Source organism: Alexandromys fortis, unplaced genomic scaffold (assembly GCF_014885135.2).
Source record: "Alexandromys fortis isolate MF-2015 unplaced genomic scaffold, M_Fortis_MF-2015_v1.1 scaffold_113, whole genome shotgun sequence".
In the NCBI taxonomy this organism is placed as follows: Eukaryota; Metazoa; Chordata; class Mammalia; order Rodentia; family Cricetidae; genus Alexandromys; species Alexandromys fortis.
The window spans coordinates 5,675,034-5,699,147 of NW_026067988.1; the positions used below are offsets into that span (position 1 = coordinate 5,675,034).

The 24,114-nt window shown below is 37.2% G+C and overlaps 1 protein-coding gene across 1 annotated transcript in view; it reads left to right on the forward strand.

The window, feature by feature from the left end:
- Nucleotides 1-24,114, forward strand: part of Diaph3 (diaphanous related formin 3) — a 444,266-nt gene that overhangs the window by 267,551 nt on the left and 152,601 nt on the right. The window contains exons 22-23 of the mRNA XM_050159516.1: nt 2,740-2,863; nt 13,183-13,348. Of these exons, the coding sequence (XP_050015473.1) occupies nt 2,740-2,863; nt 13,183-13,348 (290 nt within the window). The remainder of the gene's footprint in view (nt 1-2,739; nt 2,864-13,182; nt 13,349-24,114) is intronic.

Genomic DNA, 24,114 nt, shown 5'->3' on the forward strand with positions numbered 1-24,114 from the left:
CTACCCATTTGTGGTGAACAACCAGTAGTCGTGGCTTTTGGGGGGTTCCAATGGGACCCCTTTGGCCAATAATTCAATTAGATATAAAACTATCCAGGTACTGAAAGCTTCATTTGATTATAGAGTATGGCTAGTTGGAACTCTCTCCCCCATTATATGGAGATTTCATTTAGATTTCCTTCATCTATGTTTATATTTCAACGTTTTCTACTGAACTAGGTTTTCATACTACCCTGTAATTGACCATTAAATTTCACTGTCTCTCCCCATTTTCCCTCCTTCACCCCCCTCTTATCTCCCTCTCATTCCTCTTTAACTTCCCTGCACTCTACTTGATCCTTGCTCTGTAGCCACCCTGTCCACCCATGACTATCTGTTCTATTTCCCTTTTCTAAGAAGAACTATATGACCCAATACCCCTAAGATCCTTACTCTTTAACATACCTGTAAATTCATGCATCCTTGAGAGTGTATAGTTGAAAACTTCCCTAACTATTTAAAATTACGCATAAAAAGCAATCACTGACATGAGTAAAATTTTGTTTAAAGAACAAAGCATCTATTTATAGAAATGTAGGAACTGGTTTTTTTATTTTTTATTTTTTTAAATGTCAGAGAGTCGGGATTCTTACATTATTCTTTAGTGTTACCCGTCGGATGGCTCCAACCATTAGATTGGATGTTATCAGCCTGGAATTTACACACTCCTTTTTCTTTTCCAAATGTGCTTTGGTCTTTACTTAAAAGCTAGCGTTGAAAGGTTGGTCAATTACATTTAAATTCACTTAACCACAGCATACAAGTAATGTAATCAGAGAGTGCAGATGAAGCAGAAGAAAAGGCTTAGTGGGATTGCTCTTTGTAGAGTAGCCACACGAGCACCATTTAAAAAGATAGCTTACTTATTCTTGCTGTTGGACTTAAATGTGCCCATAAGCATCTCTGACATTGTGCCCTGGAACACGGTGACTTTCTTTAGACTGATGTCTCAATGTCCTGCTGTCCTGTAATATAATGATCGTGGTGAACACCATGAATTTCTTAATGTTTTATAAATGTTGGTATCACTTATTTCAAACTTTAAGTTTTATAATTTCTTATTCGCTTCTACAAATAAGGAATATATAATACCTAAAGGGCTTCAACCTATTTTAAAAGAATTGATCTCTATGAAATGTCAGTGAGTTAAAATTTGAGGTGAGATATTCTGTTTTTACTGATGTTGAAATAGAACATAAGAGAAGTTGCTCCACATCACAGAAAATCAATCCCCAATATACTGTACTGTACTGGTTGGGACTCGTGTTCTGATGTATTAAATATGTGAGTGGAGGATGAATACTTGGAAGAAAGAAGAGGCTGTGGAGCTTGGGTTAGTTATTAATGGCCAGTGATTTAGTTACCATTGCCGTGTAATGACACTCTGATAAAAAATTGAAAGAAAGAGGCAAGGGAGATTCTAGGCCCAAAGGACAGGTATCTCTGCCTGTTCTCCTATGCTCTTTAGTGGGCTTCTCCTGACTTAGGCTGTCCCTGTGTCATGGCCATTTTAATGGCACTACTACTATAAGGATTGTGCTTTCCCAAGTTCATGAGCCACCATAGTGAATTCTGAACCTTTAGGGAAGGGGCCAGGAAACGTTCTAAAATTTCCAGCCAGTTCAGGAGTGTGGATGACTGCCTGTACTTGCATTTGGCATCGGAAATAATGATTGTCTTATGGGATTGAATCTATATTCTGAATATACCACTAACTTTCTGTAATTAATATTAGCCTAACATTGAATTGTGGGAAGTCCAGCTGTGAAAAATTAAGAGACATAGTTGGTAGTGGTATAGTCTATATCTGGTACAAAAAAAAAAAAAAAAAATAAAAAAAAACCAGCACCCTAAGCACTAGCAGCCCCACCACTAGTAGTTCAGCCATGTTCTCCTTCAGCACTTGTCTTGTATGGCTTTTTCCCCTAGTGTCCTCAGACCCACTGTTGTTGATTTCCTGTATAGGGAACCATTTTCTCTATACTATATCCAGAAAATTTACAGGTAGTTCAGAAGCATTTATACTTACTGACACTTTGGACCCCCTATTAAACAAAGGTTCAAAATGACACAAACATTTAATTTTTAAAGCTTACTGTTTACTGCAAGGTCAGTTCATTTTGCCTGTGTCTTAGTACATTTGGTTACTATGGGTTGTTTATGTGTGTTCTGAGAGGAGGTTTAATTCAAAGATGGAGCCTGTCAGTGTTAAACATAGGTAGTGCTTAGGTCCTGGTAAAGAGTGTCTTTGTCATTTTAAATGTCCTCTCCTACATTTTCTTTCCGACGAGAGATTAGTTTGACCATTAGAGAAAGTTTTCTTACATCCTTTCCAACTATTCACTAATTCTCTCGAGCTATCTTGGAAATGTAACAATGGTATTTGAGTTCAGCATTTCAAAGGACGGACTTCCTTTTCCCCTTATCTGACTAGATTATAATTTTTTTGTAGTCGTAAAGATGTCTACTTTTAAACAATTATTTCTTAAGTGGCATTGACTTATGTAGAAGCTTATTTGGTTTAATTTATTTCTGGATTTAAAATTCTAAAGGTTAAAAATTAAATTTAATGGAATTTAATGTTTTTGAATTTTCTTACTATGAGGTTTTTTTTTTTACAAATGTTTTGTTGCTAGATTGTTTTACCTTTTATATATTGTAATTTTGTCCTTTCAAGGCATTTAATATGCTCTCTTTTAGTCTCTGTAGAAATGCTGGAAAAGAGTTTGAAGCAGATGGGAAGGCAGCTTCAACAGCTTGAGAAGGATTTGGAAACCTTTCCCCCTCCTGAGGACTTGCATGACAAGTTTGTGATAAAGATGTCCATATCCTTTGATATCTAAATCAGTCTGTAGTCAACTGGATTTACAATTTTTTTAATGTTCTAAGTATGTTTGTATAACTGAAGGACGTTACATAGTGCCAAATTATTAAAGGTTTAACTTTATCTTTCAGGTAAATTAGCCAAGGTGTATTTTTCATGAATAATGCATCAAGGATTTCTACTTTTTGTTTTCTGTCTTCTTAAATAATAGAATGTTTTTCCATCTTGTTCCTTCTGTTTGTCTTATTCCATCTGATAAAGCACATTAAAACAGTTCGTGAAAGTTTGAATCTAATGTCGTGAAATATGATTTAACTACTTTTGAACTATCTCAGGAAGCAGGGATACACTCTATAAAATCCCTGCATGACTAACAAGCTCAAGGACTGATATGCATTAGAAATTAACTCTGACTCCACAGAATGTGATATTTCCTTTAGAAATGCTCTGCCCTTCCAAAATAAAGAAAGGAGCTGGATACAATTGCTGCTTATGTGTGCTTTCTTCTAACTCCAAATGAAATTGAAAACATTGTACATAAATTAATAGTGTAATGCTTGTGTCTCATTTGATTTGCAGTTTGCTTTGTATTCACTTATCTTTGTTATCAGTAACTTTGTAGTTTAGTTTCTAATTACTAACTGCAGTAATGAACTTTTTTATTTCCTGAAGCTAATGCTAAGTTGCTTTGCAGACCACAGTATGAAATCAGTAATGGTTATCTTTTCCATTCTAATGAAATATTGTGATAATGCATTATTAAAATCCCATATGGATATCTGAGTTGTATATGAAAGGACACCCAGCTCTAAAAGGAGGACTTATAAATAGACTTCCGTAATTTTTTAAACTGATGTACTTGAAATAAAATAACTTCCTCTTTCTACAACCCCCTTGAGATTTAGTGAATCAGAAAATTATTATTTGGTTTGTCATAGACTTTATTATATGTGCTTTCAGCTTAATTGTGAATTAGTTCAATTTTATCTTCCTTTTCTATCTCTGACAGGAAATATCATAAAAATGCACTCAGTAGCAATCAGTTCAGGATTATGTGTTTGTTTCCTCTCAAATCTTACGTCCTACCCAGCTTTTTCTTGAGGAGGTCATCTCTATTACTAGACTTGGTAAGGATTTCTTTTTGTTTTCATACTGGAGATTATGTATTATTCAGATGTTTAGATATGCACCACCCTTTCAACTGACAGTCTATACTTTTTAAAGTAAGTATATTGTCGTTATATTTTTATAATTATTCTTGGATTTCTCATTCATTATATGGTTAACAAATGTACATATGACTATTTCGTTTTAATCCGTAAGTATTGTTAACTGAACTTGTTCACTTTTGTTCCCCATAGATATAAAAGAGCATCTTAGAAAAGATTTTGTTCCCCTGTAGCTTTTGGTCATGCACTGTGAGTGGCTAATTAGGAAGCTTGGTTTCTCAAACTAGCATGCATTTTTAAGCTTGGAGTAAAATCCTGCTCAGCAGACAGTCTCAGGACTTACCCCCACCAGTGTTCATATGGCATAAGTACTGAATGAGGTTGATTTCCTGAAAGGTGTGCAGCTCATAAGACACAGCCAGCAGGAAATCAGAACCAGGAAGGATGAGTCTTTTCTGGAAACAGTTTTTCATTATGAGTAAAATTACACTCCATGGACAGGAGAGCTACTATATCCTGTCGCTAAATATCGCAACCTAGAAGCCTCTAATGAACTGATTAGCATTCATGTGTCTCCTGGAAGTCAGATAGATGAACAGTTGGTGCACTTTGCTATTGACAAAGCTTATAATCATAAATATTCTTTGCCAAGATTAGACTGCATTCGTTTGCTTTTCATCTTAGTTAGACATACTAGTTTTGAAGTAATTAAATTCATTCGTTGCAAGACTTTGTTTACTTTAATTAGGACTGACAAGTCAGATTTTGAATATTAAATGCATTTATACAGATCTTATTAAAATGGAAAATTGTGAGCTTCCTGGATCTCAGAAAATAGAAGGCTTTAGAAGCAAAAATGCACAATGAATAAAAGCATATTAACTGGTTTGTTTTAATACTCAAACTTGTTTATGTGTTGTTTTAAAGCACATGAGTTGAAACCCATGTCAAGAACTTACTTCCACAACCAATTCAGGAAGAATATTGTGTATCATTTAGCATGTTAAAAATACATCTTCACAACCGGGCAGAAGGCAGAGGCTGGGGGATCTCTGTGAGTTCAAGGCCAGCCTGGTCTATAGAGCAAGTTGCAGGACAGGCTCCAAAGCTACAGAGAAACCCTGTCTGGGAAAATAATGCATCTTTACAAGTAAATATTCACTTTAAAATGTATTATTTAATAAGTATTAAATCATCTATTAATTGAAGTTTAATTAATATGAGATTTCACTAATGGCATCCATTCACAGCATGATCTTCTTGCACCTTCTCACCTGGGTGTCTGCATCTTCCCACAAAAATGTTTGTGGTACATCTTTTAGATGCATATACAGTTATTACATTTGTTATCACCCTTCTCATAACAGTTTCTAAGCCTGCCCCAAACTATAATTAATTGAAAAGCTCCATAATCAACATTCATCTGAAAAATAGAAAGCACAAATTTAAGGTATGCTCACCTGGTGGTTTATGGAGTGTACACTGTTATCACTGAGAAATGTGAGAAAATGCCAGGGTACACGCCATGCTGCATCAGTTCCTTTCTTTGGCCTTAAATTCTACAACATTTCTTCTTTTCAGAAAACTAGAGATGGCTCAGCAGTTAAGAGCACTCCCTGTTCTTCCAAAGGTCCTGAGTTCAATTTCCAGCAACCACATAGTGGTTCACAACCATCTGTAATGAGATCTGGTGCCTTTTTGAGGAAGAGACCTGGTCAGCTGTCCTCATCAAATTAGACCATGAAACCTATTATGAATAAGTTCAACAAAACTGCCATATATGGGCTGCCCATGCATTCTTCAGCATTGCCAGGCCATAAATTTCAATTTTCATTTCAAAACAAGTAGACCATAGTGCATGCCCTTCTCCCTATTTCCTCCTCCTAGTCTCTTAAGAAAAATTAACTTACTAGACATTTGTATGTTTTTCTATTTAGCACAAATTATGTAATATATTTCTTGATATGTTCCCATGTTATATTTTAATGTCATCATGAAAATTCACCTTTATTTGGTTTAGTTGTTTTGCAAGATAGCAATGTCTAGCCGTTTCTGTAAATATAGAGTAGATGGGTGAGTAAATTCACCAGATGACTCATGCCTACAGAATTCAACATTGTGGAAAGCATATTTTATAGGAAAAAAATCTGAAAACCTGTGTGGTAGGGGATCTTCATCAAAAAAGTAAAACTACAGCATTCTAGTGCACGGGCCAGGTGCTGTGCCATCTATAAACGAAGTGAAGAATTGAAAGTTGGGTCGTTGAGATGCTGGTCTTTGTTTTCTTGAATTTCTCTTCTGTGGCCACCATCTCTGTGTTTTACTTCTTTATTTTTTATTTCTACCTTTTTCACTTGTTCATAATGACTTTTAAAGATTTGTATTATTATTCATCCCACTCCTGGTTCTTTCTGAATCTTCCAGTGTACAATGACCTTTTCCCTGATGCCACTGGCCAAGAGCTTGGTGTTCTCTGCTCTTACATGTATTTACCTTGTTAGCCAGTGTTTCCTTCTTCTCAGCTCAGTTAGCCTCTATCTCACTGTGCAACAAAAGAAACTTCCATTTGTTTCATGTTAATTATTATGGGAAGGTCTCGCCTTTTTAAAAATAACTATTATATAATGTATGTTTCATGATCACAAAACCTTAACCGATCTTATTAAATGCTGTTTTGTTTAGTACATAGAGGTGCAGAGAACTTACGTATATTTCATGGAATGTTTGGCCAGATCCTAACTTCTAAAAGTGTCAAAGATATTAGATATATGGATCTCAGTTTAGTTGGTCATTGAGCAGTATGTGAATGGATTTTGCTTTTCTCTTTTCCTTCTCTCATTCTCTCTATATGTGTGTATGTTCATGCTCACACACACACGCACATACATGCAGAAGCAGAACTTTGTACACATGGAAGCCAGAGGTTGTTTCTGGTATGTCCTCAGTCACTCTTTAGCTTATGCTTTTGAGACAGGGTCTCCTGCTAATCCTAGAACTCACCCTTATGGCTAGGTTGATTAGGCAGTGAGCTGCAGGTCCATAGGTGTTTCTCCTTCCCCATTCTGGGGCTTTTTCGCGGGTCAGGGGATCCCCATTCCAGTTCTCATTCTCTCACAGCCAGCACTTTATCCTCTAGAGCTATTTCCCCCGTTCCTGGAAGCATGTTTCCAATGATGGCAGTGTAATAACTATCTATGAAACAGTGCACATCTAGCTGCAGAGGAAGTTTGGAAATCCACAGTACTATAGACAACGACTATATTACCAAGTTGTACTTTAGCTACCCAGCTCCAATTCCTTGTTTTGATATCATGTAAACACAGATCTGCATCTCATTTATCTTCCAAATATTGCAGTTACAGTGATTCAAGCTGAACTATTTGAGGCATGTCCCTTAGTTTTGATAAAGACAAAGGGAAAAATAGATTCCTCTAAACGTGAGGTAGATGTAATATGTCAATATATCAGTAATTTTACATTAATTTTATCAAAGCCTTATTTTGTTATATGTTGCTTATCTTTTTCTGAATATTTATCGAACTCAATGTTGGTAAAAATGATACAACCTATACTACTGAAGTGTACATTTACCTTTTTTTCTTTTTCTTTTTTTTTTTTTTTTGAGACAGAAGTTCACACTGAAACCCAGGCTAGCCTCAAATCCATAGCAAAAATCCTGCCTCAGCCCACTAAATGCTGAGATTACAGATGGGAGCCAGGATGCCAGGCTTTCACATTTTGTCATAGTGGGGTTTAAGATTTCAGTCACGAGTATCTAGTTTTGGCTTTCCTTTTAGAAGATAATTATTCTTCACGGTCCTTTAAAAAGGGAATCCTCAACATAATAGTATACTTCATTCATGTAACCAGTTTATTCCACTCTATCAGATAGTCATTTCAAGCATCTAAGGATTGATTTGGCTACTTCAAAAATTGCCTTAGTTTAATCATGGCTGGTTTCACAATTATTTTGGGTAATTCCTGTTATTCAAAGCTACACTTAATTTTCTTTCGGACTAAGTTATGTATAATGATAAGAGAATTCACTTAAAACCCCTGGCTGTTAGGACAAAACCATGTCATTTCTGTAGCTCTGGCTCATTGTCATCTTTTTCAACCCATCTTTTAGTATAATTGCACTGTTTTTCTGAGTATATGCTGATGCACTTTGGATCTTTCCTTACATAGGATTCTTACTTCAAAATCAACAAAGTGGCATTGCTTTATTTGAAAGTATTTAATAAATGAATTCTTGACGTTGCATTTTCCCCCATGTTGGGAGAAAATTAGTAATATTTATACAGTGCCTATTTTAAAAATTCAAGGCTTATATGTGCATAAAAGGAGAAGTGTGGAGTCACCCAGAGACCCTCAGCCAAGCATTTCTTTTTAATTGTTATATCTATGTGCATGGATCTCAGTGGTGTGTTCACGTACATATGTGCGTGCAGTCTGGTAACTAGGATGTCATTGAGTTTTCACCAGACTTCTTTAAGCTCTCCCCACCATTCTTGATAGGAGCCATTGCTAGAACTGTCTTTGGGTACTCTGACTGATGTTCTTTATTCAAAACATGGTGTGCTGATTTTAAATCAGATTTTCTCAGCGGGTATTATTATTATTGTTATTATTATTAAATGAAATAAAGGATAGTCTGTGATCAGTTTAGGAAATACCTTTTCCCACTACTGACTCTCCATCCTCATATTACTGTAGTGACTTTCAGAATGGTATGATTTATATTGTCAGAAATAAAGATACAATTCCATGTATGATTGCCTAATGTGTTTTATGTGTGCAAACATAAATTTTAATCATGTAATATGTAAAGCTATAGAAATTTTTAAGAAAAAATTTAAAACATCAATTTACCCACATAATTAAGTTATTAATATACTTAAAACTTTCTTGCTTTTAGAATATTAAGTTTAAATTGATGAAGTGGGCAGTAACAATGTTGAGATCACTTTATGTGGCAAGTTGCAAAAATCGTGTCTCTGTTGACAAAAACCGTGAGAGAAGTGACATTATCCCTTCAATTTTGCAGTGGAGGCAGTCAAGGCAGAGCGATGAAGGCCTTGTCTGCAAGTTCAGCCTCCACGTGAGCTGTGCATCGACCTTAAGTTGTCCCACTCGCCTTTCTTGATGCCCATATTTTTTCTGTCAGTGTATTCTATTTGCTCCTTTCTTTTTTTTATTCTTTTTTATTTATTTATTTATTTGTTTGTTTGTTTATTAAAGATTTCTGTCTCTTCCCCACCGCCGCCTCCCCTTTCCCTCCCCCTCCCCGAATCAAGTCCCCCTCCCTTGTCAGCCCAAAAAGCAATCAGGGTTCTCTGCCCTGTGGGAAGTCCAAGGACCACCCACCTCCATCCAGGTCTAGTAAGGTGAGCATCCACGAAACTGCCTAGGCTCCCACGAAACCAATAGGTCCAGTAGAATCAAAAACCCGTTGCCATTGTTCTTGAGGTCTCAGTAGTCCTCCTTGTCCGCTATGTTCAGCGAGACCAGTTTTGACCCAGGCTTTTTCAGACCCAGGCCAGCTGGCCTTGGTGAGTTCCTGATAGAACATCCCCATTGTCTCAGTGTATGGGTGCACCCCTCGCGGTCCTGAGTTCCTTGCTTGTGCTCTCTCTCCTTCTGCTCCTGATTTGGACCTTGAGATTTCAGTCCGGTGCTCCAATGTGGGTCTCTGTCTCTGTCTCCTTTCATCGCCTGATGAAGTTTAATATTCAGGAGGATGCCTATATGATTTTCTTTGGGTTCTCCTTCTTATTTAGCTTCTCTAAGAACCCGAATTATAGGTTCAATGTCCTTTATTTATGGCTAGAAACCAAATATGAGTGAGAACATCCCATGTTCCTCTTTTTGGGTCTGGCTTACCTCACTCAGGATGGTGTTTTCTATTTCCATCCATTTGCCTGCAAACTTCAAGAAGTCCTTGTTTTTTACTGCTGAGTAGTACTCTAATATGTATATATTCCATACTTTCTTCATCCATTCTTCAATTGAAGGGCATCTAGGTTGTTTCCAGGTTCTGGCTATTACAAACAATGCTGCTATAAACATAGTAGAGCATATACTTTTGTTGTGTGATAAGGCCTCTCTTGGGTATATTCCCAAGAGTGGTATTGCTGGGTCCATGGGTAGGTTGATCCCAAATTTCCTGAGAAACCTCCACACTGCTTTCCAGAGTGGTTGCACAAGTTTGCATTCCCACCAGCAATGGATGAGTGTACCCCTTTCTCCACAACCTCTCCAGCAAAGGCTATCATTGGTGTTTTTGATTTTCGCCATTCTGACAGGTGTAAGATGGTATCTTAAAGTTGTCTTGATTTGCATTTCCCTGATCGCTAAGGAAGTTGAGCATGACCTTAGGTGTCTTTTGGCCATTTGAACTTCTTCTGTTGAGAGATCTCTGTTCAACTCAGTGCCCCATTTTATAATTGGGTTGATTAGCCTTTTACGGTCTAGTTTCTTGAGTTCTTTATATATTTTGGAGATCAGACCTTTGTCAGTTGTGGGGTTGGTGAAGATCTTCTCCCAGTCAGTGGGTTGCCTTTCTGTCTTAGCAACAGTGTCCTTTGCTTTACAGAAGCTTCTCAGTCTCAGGAGGTCCCATTTATTCAATGAGGCCCTTACTGTCTGTGCTGCTGGGGTTATACGTAGGAAGTGGTCTCCTGTGCCCACGTGTTGTAGAGTACTTCCCACTTTCTCTTCAATCAGGTTCAGTGTGTTTGGACTGATATTGAGGTCTTTCACCCACTTGGACTTGAGTTTTGTGCATGGTGATAGATATGGGTCTATTTTCATTCTTCTACAGATTGACATCCAGTTTTGCCAGCACAATTTGTTGAAGATGCTCTCTTTTTTCCATTGTATACTTTTAGCTCCTTTATCGAAAATCAGGTGTTCATATGTTTGTGGGTTAAAGTCAGGGTCTTCTATTCGATTCCATTGGTCGACTTCTCTGTTTTTATGCCAATACCAAGCTGTTTTCAATACTGTAGCTCTGTAATAGAGTTTGAAGTCAGGGATGGTAATGCCTCCAGACGTTCCTTTATTGTATAAGATTGTTTTGGCTATCCTGGGTTTTTTGTTTTTCCATATAAAGTTGATTATTGTCTTCTCCAGATCTGTGAAGAATTTTGATGGGATTTTGATGGGGATTGCATTGAATCTATAGATTGCTTTTGGTAGAATTGCCATTTTTACTATGTTGATCCTCCCAATCCAAGAGCAAGGGAGGTCCTTCCATTTTCTGGTGTCCTCCTCTATTTCTTTCTTCAAAGACTTGAAGTTCTTGTCAAATAGATCTTTCACTTCCTTGGTCAGGGTTACCCCAAGATATTTTATGCTCTTTGTGGCTATCGTGAAAGGTGATGCTTCTGTGATTTCCCTCTCTGTTTCCTTATCCTTAGTGTATAGGAAGGCAACTGATTTTTTGGAGTTGATCTTGTATCCAGCCACGCTACTAAAGGTGTTTATCAGCTGTAGGAGTTCTTTGGTAGAATTTTTGGGGTCGCTTATGTATACTATCATGTCATCTGCAAATAACGAAAGCTTAACTTCTTCCTTTCCAATACGAATCCCCTTGATCCCCTTATGTTGTCTTATTGCTATTGCTAGAACTTCAAGCACTATATTGAAGAGGTATGGAGAGAGTGGACATCCTTGTCTTGTTCCTGATTTTAGTGGGATGGCTTTGAGTTTTTCTCCATTTAATTTAATGTTAGCTGTCGGTTTGCTGTAGATAGCTTTTATTATATTTAGGTATGACCCTTGTATCCCTATTCTCTCCAAGACCTTTATCATAAAGGGGTGTTGAATTTTGTCGAATGCTTTTTCCGCATCTAATGAAATGATCATATGGTTTTTTTCTTTCAGTCTATTTATATGGTGGATTACATTGATAGATTTGCGTATGTTGAACCAGCCCTGCATCTCTGGGATGAAGCCTACTTGATCATAATGGATAATTTTTCTGATGTGTTCTTGAATTCGGTTTGCCAGTATTTTATTGAGAATTTTTGCGTCGATATTCATGAGTGAGATAGGCCTGTAATTCTCTTTCTTGGTTGGGTCTTTGTGTGGTTTTGGTATCAGGGTAACTGTAGCTTCATAAAAGGAATTTGGCAATGACTTTTCTGTTTCTATATTGTGAAATACGTTAAGGAGTATAGGTATTAGCTCTTCTTGGAAGTTCTGGTAGAATTCTGCGTTGAACCCATCTGGTCCTGGGCTTTTTTTGGAAGGGAGATTTTTGATAACAGTTTCTAGTTCTTCGTGACTAATAGGTCTATTTAGATCATTCACCTGGTCTTGGTTTAGCTTTGGTATATGGTACTTATCTAAAAAAATGTCCATTTCTTTTGCATTTTCCAGTTTTGTGGCATACAGGCTTTTATAGTAAGATCTAATGATTTTCTGGATTTCCTCTGTGTCTGTGGTTATGTCCCCCCTTTCATTTCTGATTTTATTTATTTGCGTGTTCTCTCTCTGTTGTTTAGTTAGTTTGGATAGGGATTTGTCGATCTTGTTGATTTTCTCCAAGAACCAACTTTTTGTTTCATTGATTCTTTGGACTGTTTTCTGTGTTTCTATTTTGTTGATTTCTGCCCTCAGTTTTATTATTTCCAGTGTTCTACTCCTCCTGGGCATGTCTGCTTCTTTTTTTTCTAGAGCTTTCAGGTGTGCCATTAAGTCCTCAATGTATGCTTTCTCTGTTTTCTTTAAGTGGGCACTTAGTGCTATGAACTTTCCTCTTAGCACTGCTTTCATCGTGTCCCATAGATTTGAGTATGTTCCTTTCTAACTGCTGAACCAGAGTCTTTTCTTACAGTGTTATAGATTACTATTATGGTAAATAAGAAAAAAATCTGGAACTAAACTATGGAAGATAAATATTCAATATATAAATATTTATTTGGCTGTTTACCAAAGTTTATTTGAAATTGAATTACAGTTCTTTGTTTTGTTTTTTGTTCTATGCCACAGAGATTCTGAGAAGAATGTTTGACAGCCATGCTGAGTTTGGGAGCTGTGTTAATGGTAACTAAATATTAAAAATATGGAGCTAGAAATGTATTCATTTTATCTTATAGAGAGCATCACATTGTACCTTCCAGAAATCCTTAACTAGAATATATACAGCTTTGTAACCGGTGCAAAAGAGCAGTATGAGAACCTCTCCAAACTGCTAAGCAACATGACCCAGCTGCACCAGAGTGCGATGCGCTACTATGCTGTTGACACGAAAAAGGTGTCTGTGGAAGAATTTTTTAATGACTTGAATAACTTCAGAACTACATTCATGGTATGGAAAGTTTTTTCTTTTGTTTTCTGAAAAGTGTCCTTGTAATACTTTCTTGCCTCTTCTTTCTGTTATTGTGTTATTTAATCCTGTTCTTATTTTTTGCCATGTACCCTGCCTTTTCTGGTGTTGTATGTTAGCGTCAAATTTTTCAAATTTCAGATCTGTTGAAAAATATGTGGTTTGTTCTCTTTGGGGCCCTTTTTTTTTTTTTAACATGAAACTGTAATCAGAAATTTTGATTGAAAAAGTGACAAATCCTCATGGTTTTTGCAAAGGCCCCCTCCTGGCTGATTACAGAGCACGTCTATAATAAGTTTTTGGCTATGAATTTGCTTCTTTATGCTTAAGACGAATTTGTATTTTTGTGGTATAATTTTACCAAATTCATGCAGCTCCTGTGAAGCTTTTCTCCCTCCTTTTTTAATGCATTGCACAATAAGCTCCCTGTGATTTCCCTTTGAGTGGGTTTTACATTCCTGCCGTTCGCTTCAGACACTTTAATAGGGAGGTCAGGTCTTTGAGGTAGAATCCTTTCATTTAGGTATTAAAAAGATCTTTTGAAAAGTATTAGCTGATTAGATGGGGGAAAAAAACCGCACGCATATTAAAGTGAGAAGGTATTGTTGCCTCCCTGGGGAGACATGGGATACAGTACAGCAAGGAAAAACTGTTATTCTTAATAAATGGGGAAGTAGTTTCTATATTTCACGAAATGTTTGTGCGGATTAAAAAGTTTTGAAGTATAAAGAAAGAGAAGATTGGGTTTAAAGAGTGGCTTTTTCATCTCAGGAAAACTTTATTGCTAACTTTGTTGGGCAGTTACAATCACTTATAAATGACTTGATGTGCTTTTAATGAACCCTCCATTTAAAAGGCAAACAACGTGCACAGTTACTATCATTCACTGTTCGTTCTTTCTCCAAAAATTCAATTTAAATTGTTTTTATTATTGATTATGTACTTTGTATTATGATGTGTGTGGGTATGTGTGTGTGTGCATGTGTGTGGGGGGGGGAGAAAAGACTTTGTGTGATACATTATTTACAATTATCTAATGATTCATGTGGCACTATGCTTAATAGAAGTAAACTTAAAATCTTTGCTGTTTGAGAAAGGTAGACTTGGTTTCCAACTGACATCAGTATTTCTTTGTTTACCTACATTCATCTATTCTGGACATAAATGATCAAGGTTTATTTTGTATTATGTGAAGAGGGATCATCCCAGGTCCTTCGTCCAGACCTACTGCTGAGCTGGCCGGTTTCCATGGAGTGCTTTCTCTGATTCAGGCCCCTCTATCTGCCAGGCTCAGTACCTGAACCACATTCTGTTCTTAGTTAGCTGCATCATTGCACTCACCCCTCCACCCATCTTCCCCGGGCTTTCCTTCCTCCCCAAGATTCCGGTCTGTCTTGTTCACCCTCGTGTGTCTAACTGGTAAATTGTTGGAATCAGGTGTTCAGTGGATGCCATCTTTAACAACTAAAGCTTTCATTGTCAGTCATTTGCCAGGTTCCATCCTCACTTATTTAGACTTTACCACAACCAGATGTAGTAAATACCACAGTGCCCATTTTAAAGAGAAGACAACGTCATCAAGAAATCTGATGGGCACTTCATTATATAGCTAGCAAGGAGCTGGCATGCTGACCTAGGTTGCCTAGCTTCTGATTCTGTACTATATATATCTGAATTGCATGTACTACTTAATGTATGGCATCTAGAACACTATCAAGTAGGACTAAATTGAAATCTGCCTCGGCTCCCAAAGTAAAAATCATGACCAGTATTACTTATAGTAATTTAATTTATAATAAATTTATCTGAAATGTTTATATTTTAAAAATCATCTTTGCTTTTGAACTGAAGCAATTAAAAGCGATGTAGTTGAATTTCTGAAGTATATCTTTGACCAACTCAGCATGTCGCCTAAGTACTACTGCAGTTGCTACTAAGTCATCTAGATATTACTCTTCAAGTTTATTCTTCTGTACCATAAGAGCTTTGTTACAGTAGCTAAAGAGGCAACATCTGCTCCAGTTACTGCCACAAACCATCTAGAACAAGAGGGGAAACTACAAGATGGTGTAGCCTGTGTGAAGAGCAGCTGTTCACTGACAGTGCTTTAACTTACCCCACTTACATGAGAGCTGAGGCTTTCTTGCTGTTCTTTTCTCCCACAAGGCTCTGTGCTCACTGGACAACAGTCAATTTAGAGGTCCTCATCCAGCTTCTCCAGAAAGCAGGGTTAAGGAAGGGAACTGTGAACTTTTGTCAAACCTGATTTTCGTTACCGTCATCAACAGGAGGAAACCCCAAACACACCCGTCGTTGAGCACTAGCTTTCCTCTAGACCCTGTGTGCCACATGGGTTTATGGGCACACTAAGTCTCTCTTAGTCTTCAGTATTCTGCAAGGTACAGCATGGCAGTAGAGCAAACAGACGTGGAGAAGCCCAGGCTTTTAGAAAAGGGCTTCGAGATTGATAGGGACTACTTGAACTGGCACTTGCCCACTTGCCATTCCTACACTTAGACATTTTTGAAAATTGTTTTTTATTTATATCTCAGGTGCAGGGGAGGCATGTGCCTTGGTACATGTGTAGGGGTCAGAGGACATCTTGGGAGTTAGTTCTATCCTGAAAATGGACCCATCTTACTTGGTAACAAGCTGGCCTCTATTAGCTGGAGCCTATTCACTTCCTAAATCCCACAGTTTTAGTGGCTTAAAGCACCCTGCTGTTAAGTTTACAAGAAAGTTGAATATAATGACTTTAGGAGTTTTGTTTTTGTTTTTTTCTTCTCTTTCTCTTCCTCCTCTTCCTCTTCCTCCTCCTCCTCCTCTTCCTCTTCTTCTTTTTCTTTCTGGACACCTAGTGAGTACCAGCACACAGCATACTTTATTTCCTTATACTTACCCTTTCCAACTGAAATGTTTTCAGGGTTGTTTTGCTATCAATATAAAATGTTCTCTTTTAAATCTGAGGACAGTTAACATGAAGCCTGGCTGGGGTGGTAGGTTGGTGGTGAGTCTTTGCGTCTCTATGCTACCTTTCTGTTTCATGGGACCCTTGAACCACAATTGTTGACCTCAAACAGTCAGCTGTCTGCTAATTGATGGTCTGCTAAGCATTAAGCTTCCACCAAGTGATTCTCCTGCCCCGGTTACTTGTAGATGATCTCATGCTTCTGAAAGGGTTGTTTGCATTCAGCCATTCGGAGTGTTATACATATTTTTGGATTCTGCTGGTGACCTCATATCCTTCTTTATCTTAGCCAACAGCAAAAGCATATTCATGCTAGCCTTTGAATTTAAACCTAATGTTCTTCTCTGCCTTTGTCAGTGTAGCCTTGAAGTGTAACATGTGCTCCAGCCCCACTTAGTATCCTAGGAGAGGTCTGTGCCCTGGTTCTCCTCACCTGGTCTGAATTACAGGCTTTTATCTTGAATGCTGTCCTTGGTCTAACAGTACTTCCTTTGCAGTGAACACTTTTGCTCTTAGCGTTCCTTACCTGAAATTATTAGCACACTTCAGTTCTTTCTACAGACTCAGAAGTCTTCTAAAGCCTTATGTATTTTGTTGAATATCTCACTCAAAACGATTTCTACTGCTTTCTTCTGTTCTTTTGTTGTGTGTCTCCTTTTAGATAAAACGTTTCAACAAAATTATAGATGCTCAAAAGTATGTTGTTTAGTGTTTCGAACATACTTAAGGACTCAGAATCCTCTGACTCTTCAGTGTCAGATAATTGATATGGAATGAATTTTGACCTGTGCAGCTTTTGAGCACAAGTGGTTCCTGAGCTTATGAATGTCATTCTCTGAGATGCCCCTGCACTGAGCCTTCATTTCTTAATAAAGTGTGAGATCCTGAGCAGATGAAATTCCACTTTGGAGTTAGGATTTAGAATTCATCAAGAATCAGCCCTTGCCTTAACGATACTGAATATTTCAAGTTAGGAAGGTGTTTTATTTTTTTTTTCTTAATTTTTGGCATACCTATACTTTATGCCTATACTCTATACCTATGCCAAACTCTGTAGTATGTTTTAAATCCATAATATCCATTTGGATTTTTGCCTTAGTTGCCCAATACATTCAAGGACTAAGTCCACAACATTGGGAAGAAAAGAACAAACAGAAACACCATTATCTTCCTTCCTAACCTTTATCTCCAGATATGTACAAACTCCTGTCTGAATTGTATGTGGTGACAATCAAGGAGATGAAATGTTTCTTCAGTGTAAGTGCTTGATGAATTCTTTACCTGATACACTTTACCCACGTTATTTGTCTTGAGTTTTGAATTCTCACTGATGGTTTCACAGATAGGAAGATAGCTGCAGTGCTGAGCCGACTCCAGCATCTGGCTCCATTTATTGAGTGATAGTACCTAACAAGCTTACTGAGCTTTTGTTACCTAACAGTAACTGCATGTAGTGGAGTTAATGAGTAAATGCATGTAAAGCCTTACAGCAAGCTAGCTGTGTGCAAATAACAGAGTACTACAGTGATCTTCTTTCTTGTTCTTCATGGCAATATCAGGATTTTAAGTGTCTTCCCCCCTTTTTGTGTTGTCATACAGAATACTGTGAGCAGAATAGACATCCAGATTGTGTTTAGCTGTCATTAGATTATTTCTATGGGTTATTACTTAACTTTTTAACTTCTTCCAATTAAGATTTGACATTCATCTTTGTTGCAAGCATTAACTAAGTTGGTTTTTTGGTCTATATAGTTGGTCTATGTATAGTGAACAAATACAAAAGCAAGAATAACACCTATAATCTTACTCTTTCTGTTGGTCAAGTGAAATTTGGTTTTCTCCTTAAACCTCAGTCTAAGGGAGTAACTTTTATCGCATCTACTAGTACTCTATCATCCAGTGAGAAGATATATTGCTGTAAAAATAATTTTGGCAAGGAGAACAGCTAGAGCACAACCTGTTCTGGCAAATCATTTAAATCACACAAATTTGATGCTTGTCAGCTCTGAATGCTGTTTGTGCTGACTGCTGTGTGAACAGCTAGGCAGTAGCAGGAGGGCAAAGCACTTAATGTGCCCTGAATGCCCCTTAAAGCTTGTAGATTGATATGTTTTATGTTGTCAGAGGTAAAAATATCATGTACAAGTCTTATGGTGGGGTGCTGAGCCAGCTTCTGTAATTATAATAGAAAGCGTTTTCAACCAATGCATATTTTGGTGGGCTTACAATTTCAACATTGTATTTGGAGGCTTTTCACATAGGGCTTCTGTCTTCATTAGCACCTTTGTTATTCTGAGATCATACTTGGAGCTCTAAGGCTTCCCACATAGAAGAAAATATTCTGTTTTTTTCGCCCATCTACTCATCCTTTAGTGTCTGTTTATTTAAGCTTAAAATTTTAACTTTGCAACTTTGAAAATATTTGTGATCATTTCCTAATAATTATTTTTTTTAATTTTTCAAAGTGTAAACATGCCCAATGTAATTGACTTGAGCTTTCTCTTTCTTGATAAGATTCACCCCTACTTTGCATTGCATGGGATAATACTCATATTTGAAAGGCTGGTTCTGTATCTTTAAATGATTGGGAGTTTGTAGATACCTCTTGGTTATTTTGTTCACTGAAACAGAAAAAAAAGTAATTGCTGTATTATTTTTATACAATAACAGCAGCATATATAATATTAGCACATGCTATCCCATGTGCTAGGAAACTACTTTACAAACCAGCAAAGTGCAGACAGAAATGCATAAAATAACATTATGTTCATACATCAAATGTAGTCATCTCTTGCACTTTATACACATCCTCAGACACAGACATACGAAGCAGTAGGAGAGGATTGAAAATGTGATGTGCCCCAAAGGCTACCTTCTACGTGTTAAACATAACAAGTTTCGCATGGGACTTGTGAGTTGTCCGTTGCCTCTTTCCCTAAAACAGGGTCTTCACTCAGCAAACTGCTACCCTGTCACTTGCCCTCTCTAGCACTACATGGATACCATTCTATCCATTGGTTTGTCAGTGCTTATACCTTGTGATTGAAAAGTAAAAATATCATTATATCACTTCAAGGAAAAAAAAAACCACAATGTGGAGAATCAAATAATGTTGGAAAGAAACTTAAAACCGTATCATGCTTTGTGAAAGAGCCACTGTACTCAGAGCCTGCAGACCAAACAGTCTGTAGCAAAGTGCTGAAGGATCAGCAATGTTACCCATGGCTAAGAAGTGCTTTGCTTCCCTCTCAGAGGCTGACTTTATAGAAGAGAGGAACCTGAGGGGAATTGGTAATCATGAGCAGCGCATAGCCATTGGGCTATTTAATTCTCACCTCAGGGGTGTTTGTCCATTATCATAGTGTACCAGCAAGGAACAGCTGATGTTCAGTTCAAATGCTGAGTGGGTCCTGCCAGAGCACAGGGTGTTATGTTCACCTGTCCTCAGAAGTAGCATTGTAAAATGAGCAATGGTGATATTAGAATAAAGCCAATGATTAATTCTACAAAATGGAAGTTATTTAGTAATCAATTTAAGACTTTTTATTTGTACATTTGTGGAAATTTTCTAGTTATTAAGAAAAATATTTTATTGAAAAATTAGAACCACCTACTTTTGAATTTTACTAAATTCTGTGGGTTTGCTTCTGAAATATTTCCCTTCTTGAATCATTATGAGAATGTTATAGGAGCACCAAAATGCTTTTTATATTGTTTGTTTCCAAAAGAAAATGTTTTCTGTTCATTCCTGATGATGAAGCTAGCTATCATGAGTTTGCAGAAAGCAGTCCTATTTATGCCACGCGAGGAGTCAATAAGAGTCCTAAACATACCTAAGTAAGGCGATCACTGGCAATATATTACATATTACTGTGTTTGTTTACATAGAGGAAATTAGCCTGCTTCTGACAATACCCATTCCTAGCAATCAGGAGATAAATTCAGTCTATATAGTTAGAGACATGAGACAAAAAGCGAATTCTTAGGAAACAAAACTTGAGTTTAGTGAAACTTGTATTACAGAGATCTATTTCAGGCTTACATGAGTTGAGTATACATGTTTGTTGAAAGAAACAAAACTGAAAGGGCAAGGCTTTTTAAGCTTTTTAAAAGGACATGTCTCTCGTTTTCTGAAACAAATTTAAAAATGCATAAAAATAGCTTGAAAAACATTGAGATGGATATATAGAGCTATTTAAATAGTCTGCACAGAAATGAAATATATTTTTTACAAGTCAGTATCTATGGCTACTTATACTTAATACTATGGTTTTATATTTAATTTTTGTAATACTGATCTATATGCAAAGTAGTGTGTTGCTTTCATCTAAAATTAAGCATTTCTTGATTGTAACTTAAACATTGCCCAACTAAAAGTCATTCTAAAATTTACTCTCAAATTGTAGATTATCGATAGCTTTCAAAAACAGCTTAAACAATGCTTCATATTTAAGTAAAATATAGGTAAGGAAACTAAGTCTCTTTTCCAAAATAAAATTCTTGAGCACATTAGATTTGGTAATATTAAACAATGTGCATACATATGTAAATTGAGTCCTTAGAGGAATAAAGGCTAGACTTGAGGCTGAGAACTACATCTTGCTTTCCATATTTATTCATCATGACACCTCCCCTGCCAAGTCATCCAGGCGGCACTGGATGCTTCCACTTCACTCCCATTCAACTTAGTATAGCATCCTATTCCAACATCTCTGAATAGAAACACTTACATTCTCATAGAAGCTAAGAAAATTGGCATTCCCATTATGTTTGATAGAAGTATGATTATTGACAGAAGCTAAAACATGGATCTTCATGAGTCCTTGCTAAATAAATGCACTTGAGACACTTGAATGATTATACTCTCATGAAAATCCTATTTAAAATTAGTGATAAAATAAAACAATATTTGCTAACACTATGTGGGCCTCCTCTTACAATACGCTAGGGAAGGGATATAGGCAAATATGTGAATTAATGTATTTAATTCCAGAAATGTCCACATATTTTATCCTTTTTACAGAAGCAACCGAGGCAGTGACACACAGCTCTTCAGTGCCAGATAGCCATTTAAATAAAAGAATATGACTTTAAATTCCCATATCATAAGATTATACCATCATTCAAGTATATGACAAAAGCTCAGATATTTTTAAAGTAATTTATAAAAATAGACAAATTTCATATCTATTCTATTATCAGGGGCGTTTTGTATTATAAATTTTCCACATAATAATGTGCATGAATGCTTTTTTAGAATTAATTTTGTATGAGTATCCAGTTACCTTCATTTAATTGTGGAACCTGAAACATATGTCTAAGGTACACAGAATTACATTAATCTAGATGAGATGCAACATTATAAAATAAAATAAGATCTGCTATCAGCTTCAGAGTATTAGACAGTGGGGAGCTTGGCTTATCAGGCAGGTGTTTAGTGAAGACTGAAAGATCTGTCCTACAGTAAATCATCCAGATTCTTTTTTTTTTTTTCCAAGACAGGGTTTCTCTGTGGTTTTGGAGCCTGTCCTGGAACTAGCTCTGTGGTTTTGGAGCCTGTCCTGGCACTAGCTCTGTAGACCAGGCTGGTCTCGAACTCACAGAGATCCGCCTGCCTCTGCCTCCCAAGTGCTGGGATTAAAGGTGTGCGCCACCACCGCCTGGCTCATCCAGATTCTTTAAGGCTCATATATTCTTCTTTTCTTATATTCTTATGAAGGTTTCTCAGTAATCCACTGAGCCATTTTCAAAAATTTACTGTTGCCTTAGAAAGCTAAGGAAATATTCAAGGACAAAACGAATTGAGAAAGAGGTAAAGCAGAGTTACCCTGGACTGGGAAGTTGGAGACCAAGACTTGTACGGAATAGGGACATTACATAAAGCTTTCAAAATAAGCATGAGAGGGAGGGAAACTATTCTCATCCAGATTAGGAAAACAGTCCCCAATTCTTTACAGAAGCCAGCTCAAAGCTCTGTGCTAGAAGACAATTATAACTTAACAACCCAAGACTTATGGACTAAGCTCAGCAAACTAAGACCACAGTTGCAACTAGTAAACAACTCTGGAGGAGGGTAGTGGTGTGACAGGAGATAAGAAGGTAGACACAGACACCCCTGCAAGACTCCATGTGAAGAAAGATTTTCAAAAGACTTGATGACTGAAAATGACCACTTAAAAAGGCAAGACTAGTGGAAATGGAGGTGTGGAGGTTAAGGTTAAACACACAATGAGCTAGAGTGAGTTGTACTCCACCTGGGAAGAAAGGCATATTCAATGCAAGTGTTCCTGGGACAACCCAAGGAGATAGTGCAGTTGAGGGAAACATGGAAGAGGTTAGACAGTATTTCCCATTTTGTAGCAGGAGCCACAAAGTATGGATTGAGGAGAATAAATGAAGGACGGTAAACAGTCAGAACATTGCTTACAGTGTTTCCAGACCAAGAAAATTTAAAGACTATCTGTAACCCAAAATAAATAAAATGAAACTTAAAATAACCTGTAACCAGTCTGGAGAGATGGTTAAGCGATTTAAGAGTACATACTGCTCTTACAGAGGATGTTCATTCAGTTCCCAGCACCCAGTTAGAGCAGGCGGTGATTACCAGTACTCCAACTCCAGAGGTATCCAGTGCTGTTGGTCTCTATGGGCTCATGCAGTCACACACAGGTATCCATACCACATACAATATCCTGTGAGTGAAAGCACAGGATACCAAGAGCAAAGATTTGTAAAAGCCAAGAACAAGTTATCATTCCATTAGTTCTTTAGGCATAGCAGAGGAAGCCAGTAGAAAGTGTCTTCATATGATGATAAAATATAGTTATTCTTCTAATGTTAACAGCGGGCCAAGTTAGGCTATTTATGAAGAAATGGAAAATAAGAATTATTTGAGTGCAGTCTTGTGCATGTGGCATTCAGAGAACAGCCTTAGCTCTCAGTTTTTGCCTGCTAGCTTGTTTGAGACAGGATCTGTTCTGTTCAGAGCTTGCATGCATCAGGCCAGCTGGACCACGAGCTTCAGAAGATTGTCCTGTCTTTGCTTCCCAGTCACCGAGAAAATGCACTGGAATTAAAGGTGCTTGGGCTATGCTAACTGTGTCCTGCTTTTTTCATGTGGTTTCTGGAGCTGAGACTCAGGTGCCCAGACTTGCAGGGCAAATGCTTTAGCCACTGAGTCATCTTCACAGCCTCAACAACCTCTTAAAAGGAGCTTTAAAAACATATTGGCAAGGTTTTTCTTAACAGGCCAGATAGTATTTCACCTTTCAGGAAGTAATGTTCAAAGCTGGTGAGTTACACACAGTATAAAACAGCATAGCTTTGTGAGTATAGCAGTTTTTCCCACCAAACCATATTTATAAAGCATGATTAACCCACAATGTACAGTTGTTTTCTAAAGGATGTATTTGCAGAAGCATTTTTTAAAGAAAGGCTCATGAGCCAAAAGGCATAGAACAAATGTAAAAAAAAGACATGTGATAAAAGTTCTTTTATGTAAAAAAGACCTGTAAACAGTAATCAGTTGAGAGAAAGATTTGGAATTTAAAAGCTGCTGTGTAGTTGAAACGGAAGGAAAGTAAAGATATGAGTTAAATTTAGGGAGTTTCTTAGATTTCTATTGCTATGAAAAGATATCATGTCCACGGCAACTCTTACAGGGAAAACCTTTAATTGAGGGCCCTCACTTATAGTTTTCAAGGTTCAGTCCATTATCTTCATGATGGGGAACATGGCGGCATGCAGACAGATGTAGTGCTGTAGCTGAGAGCGTCACATC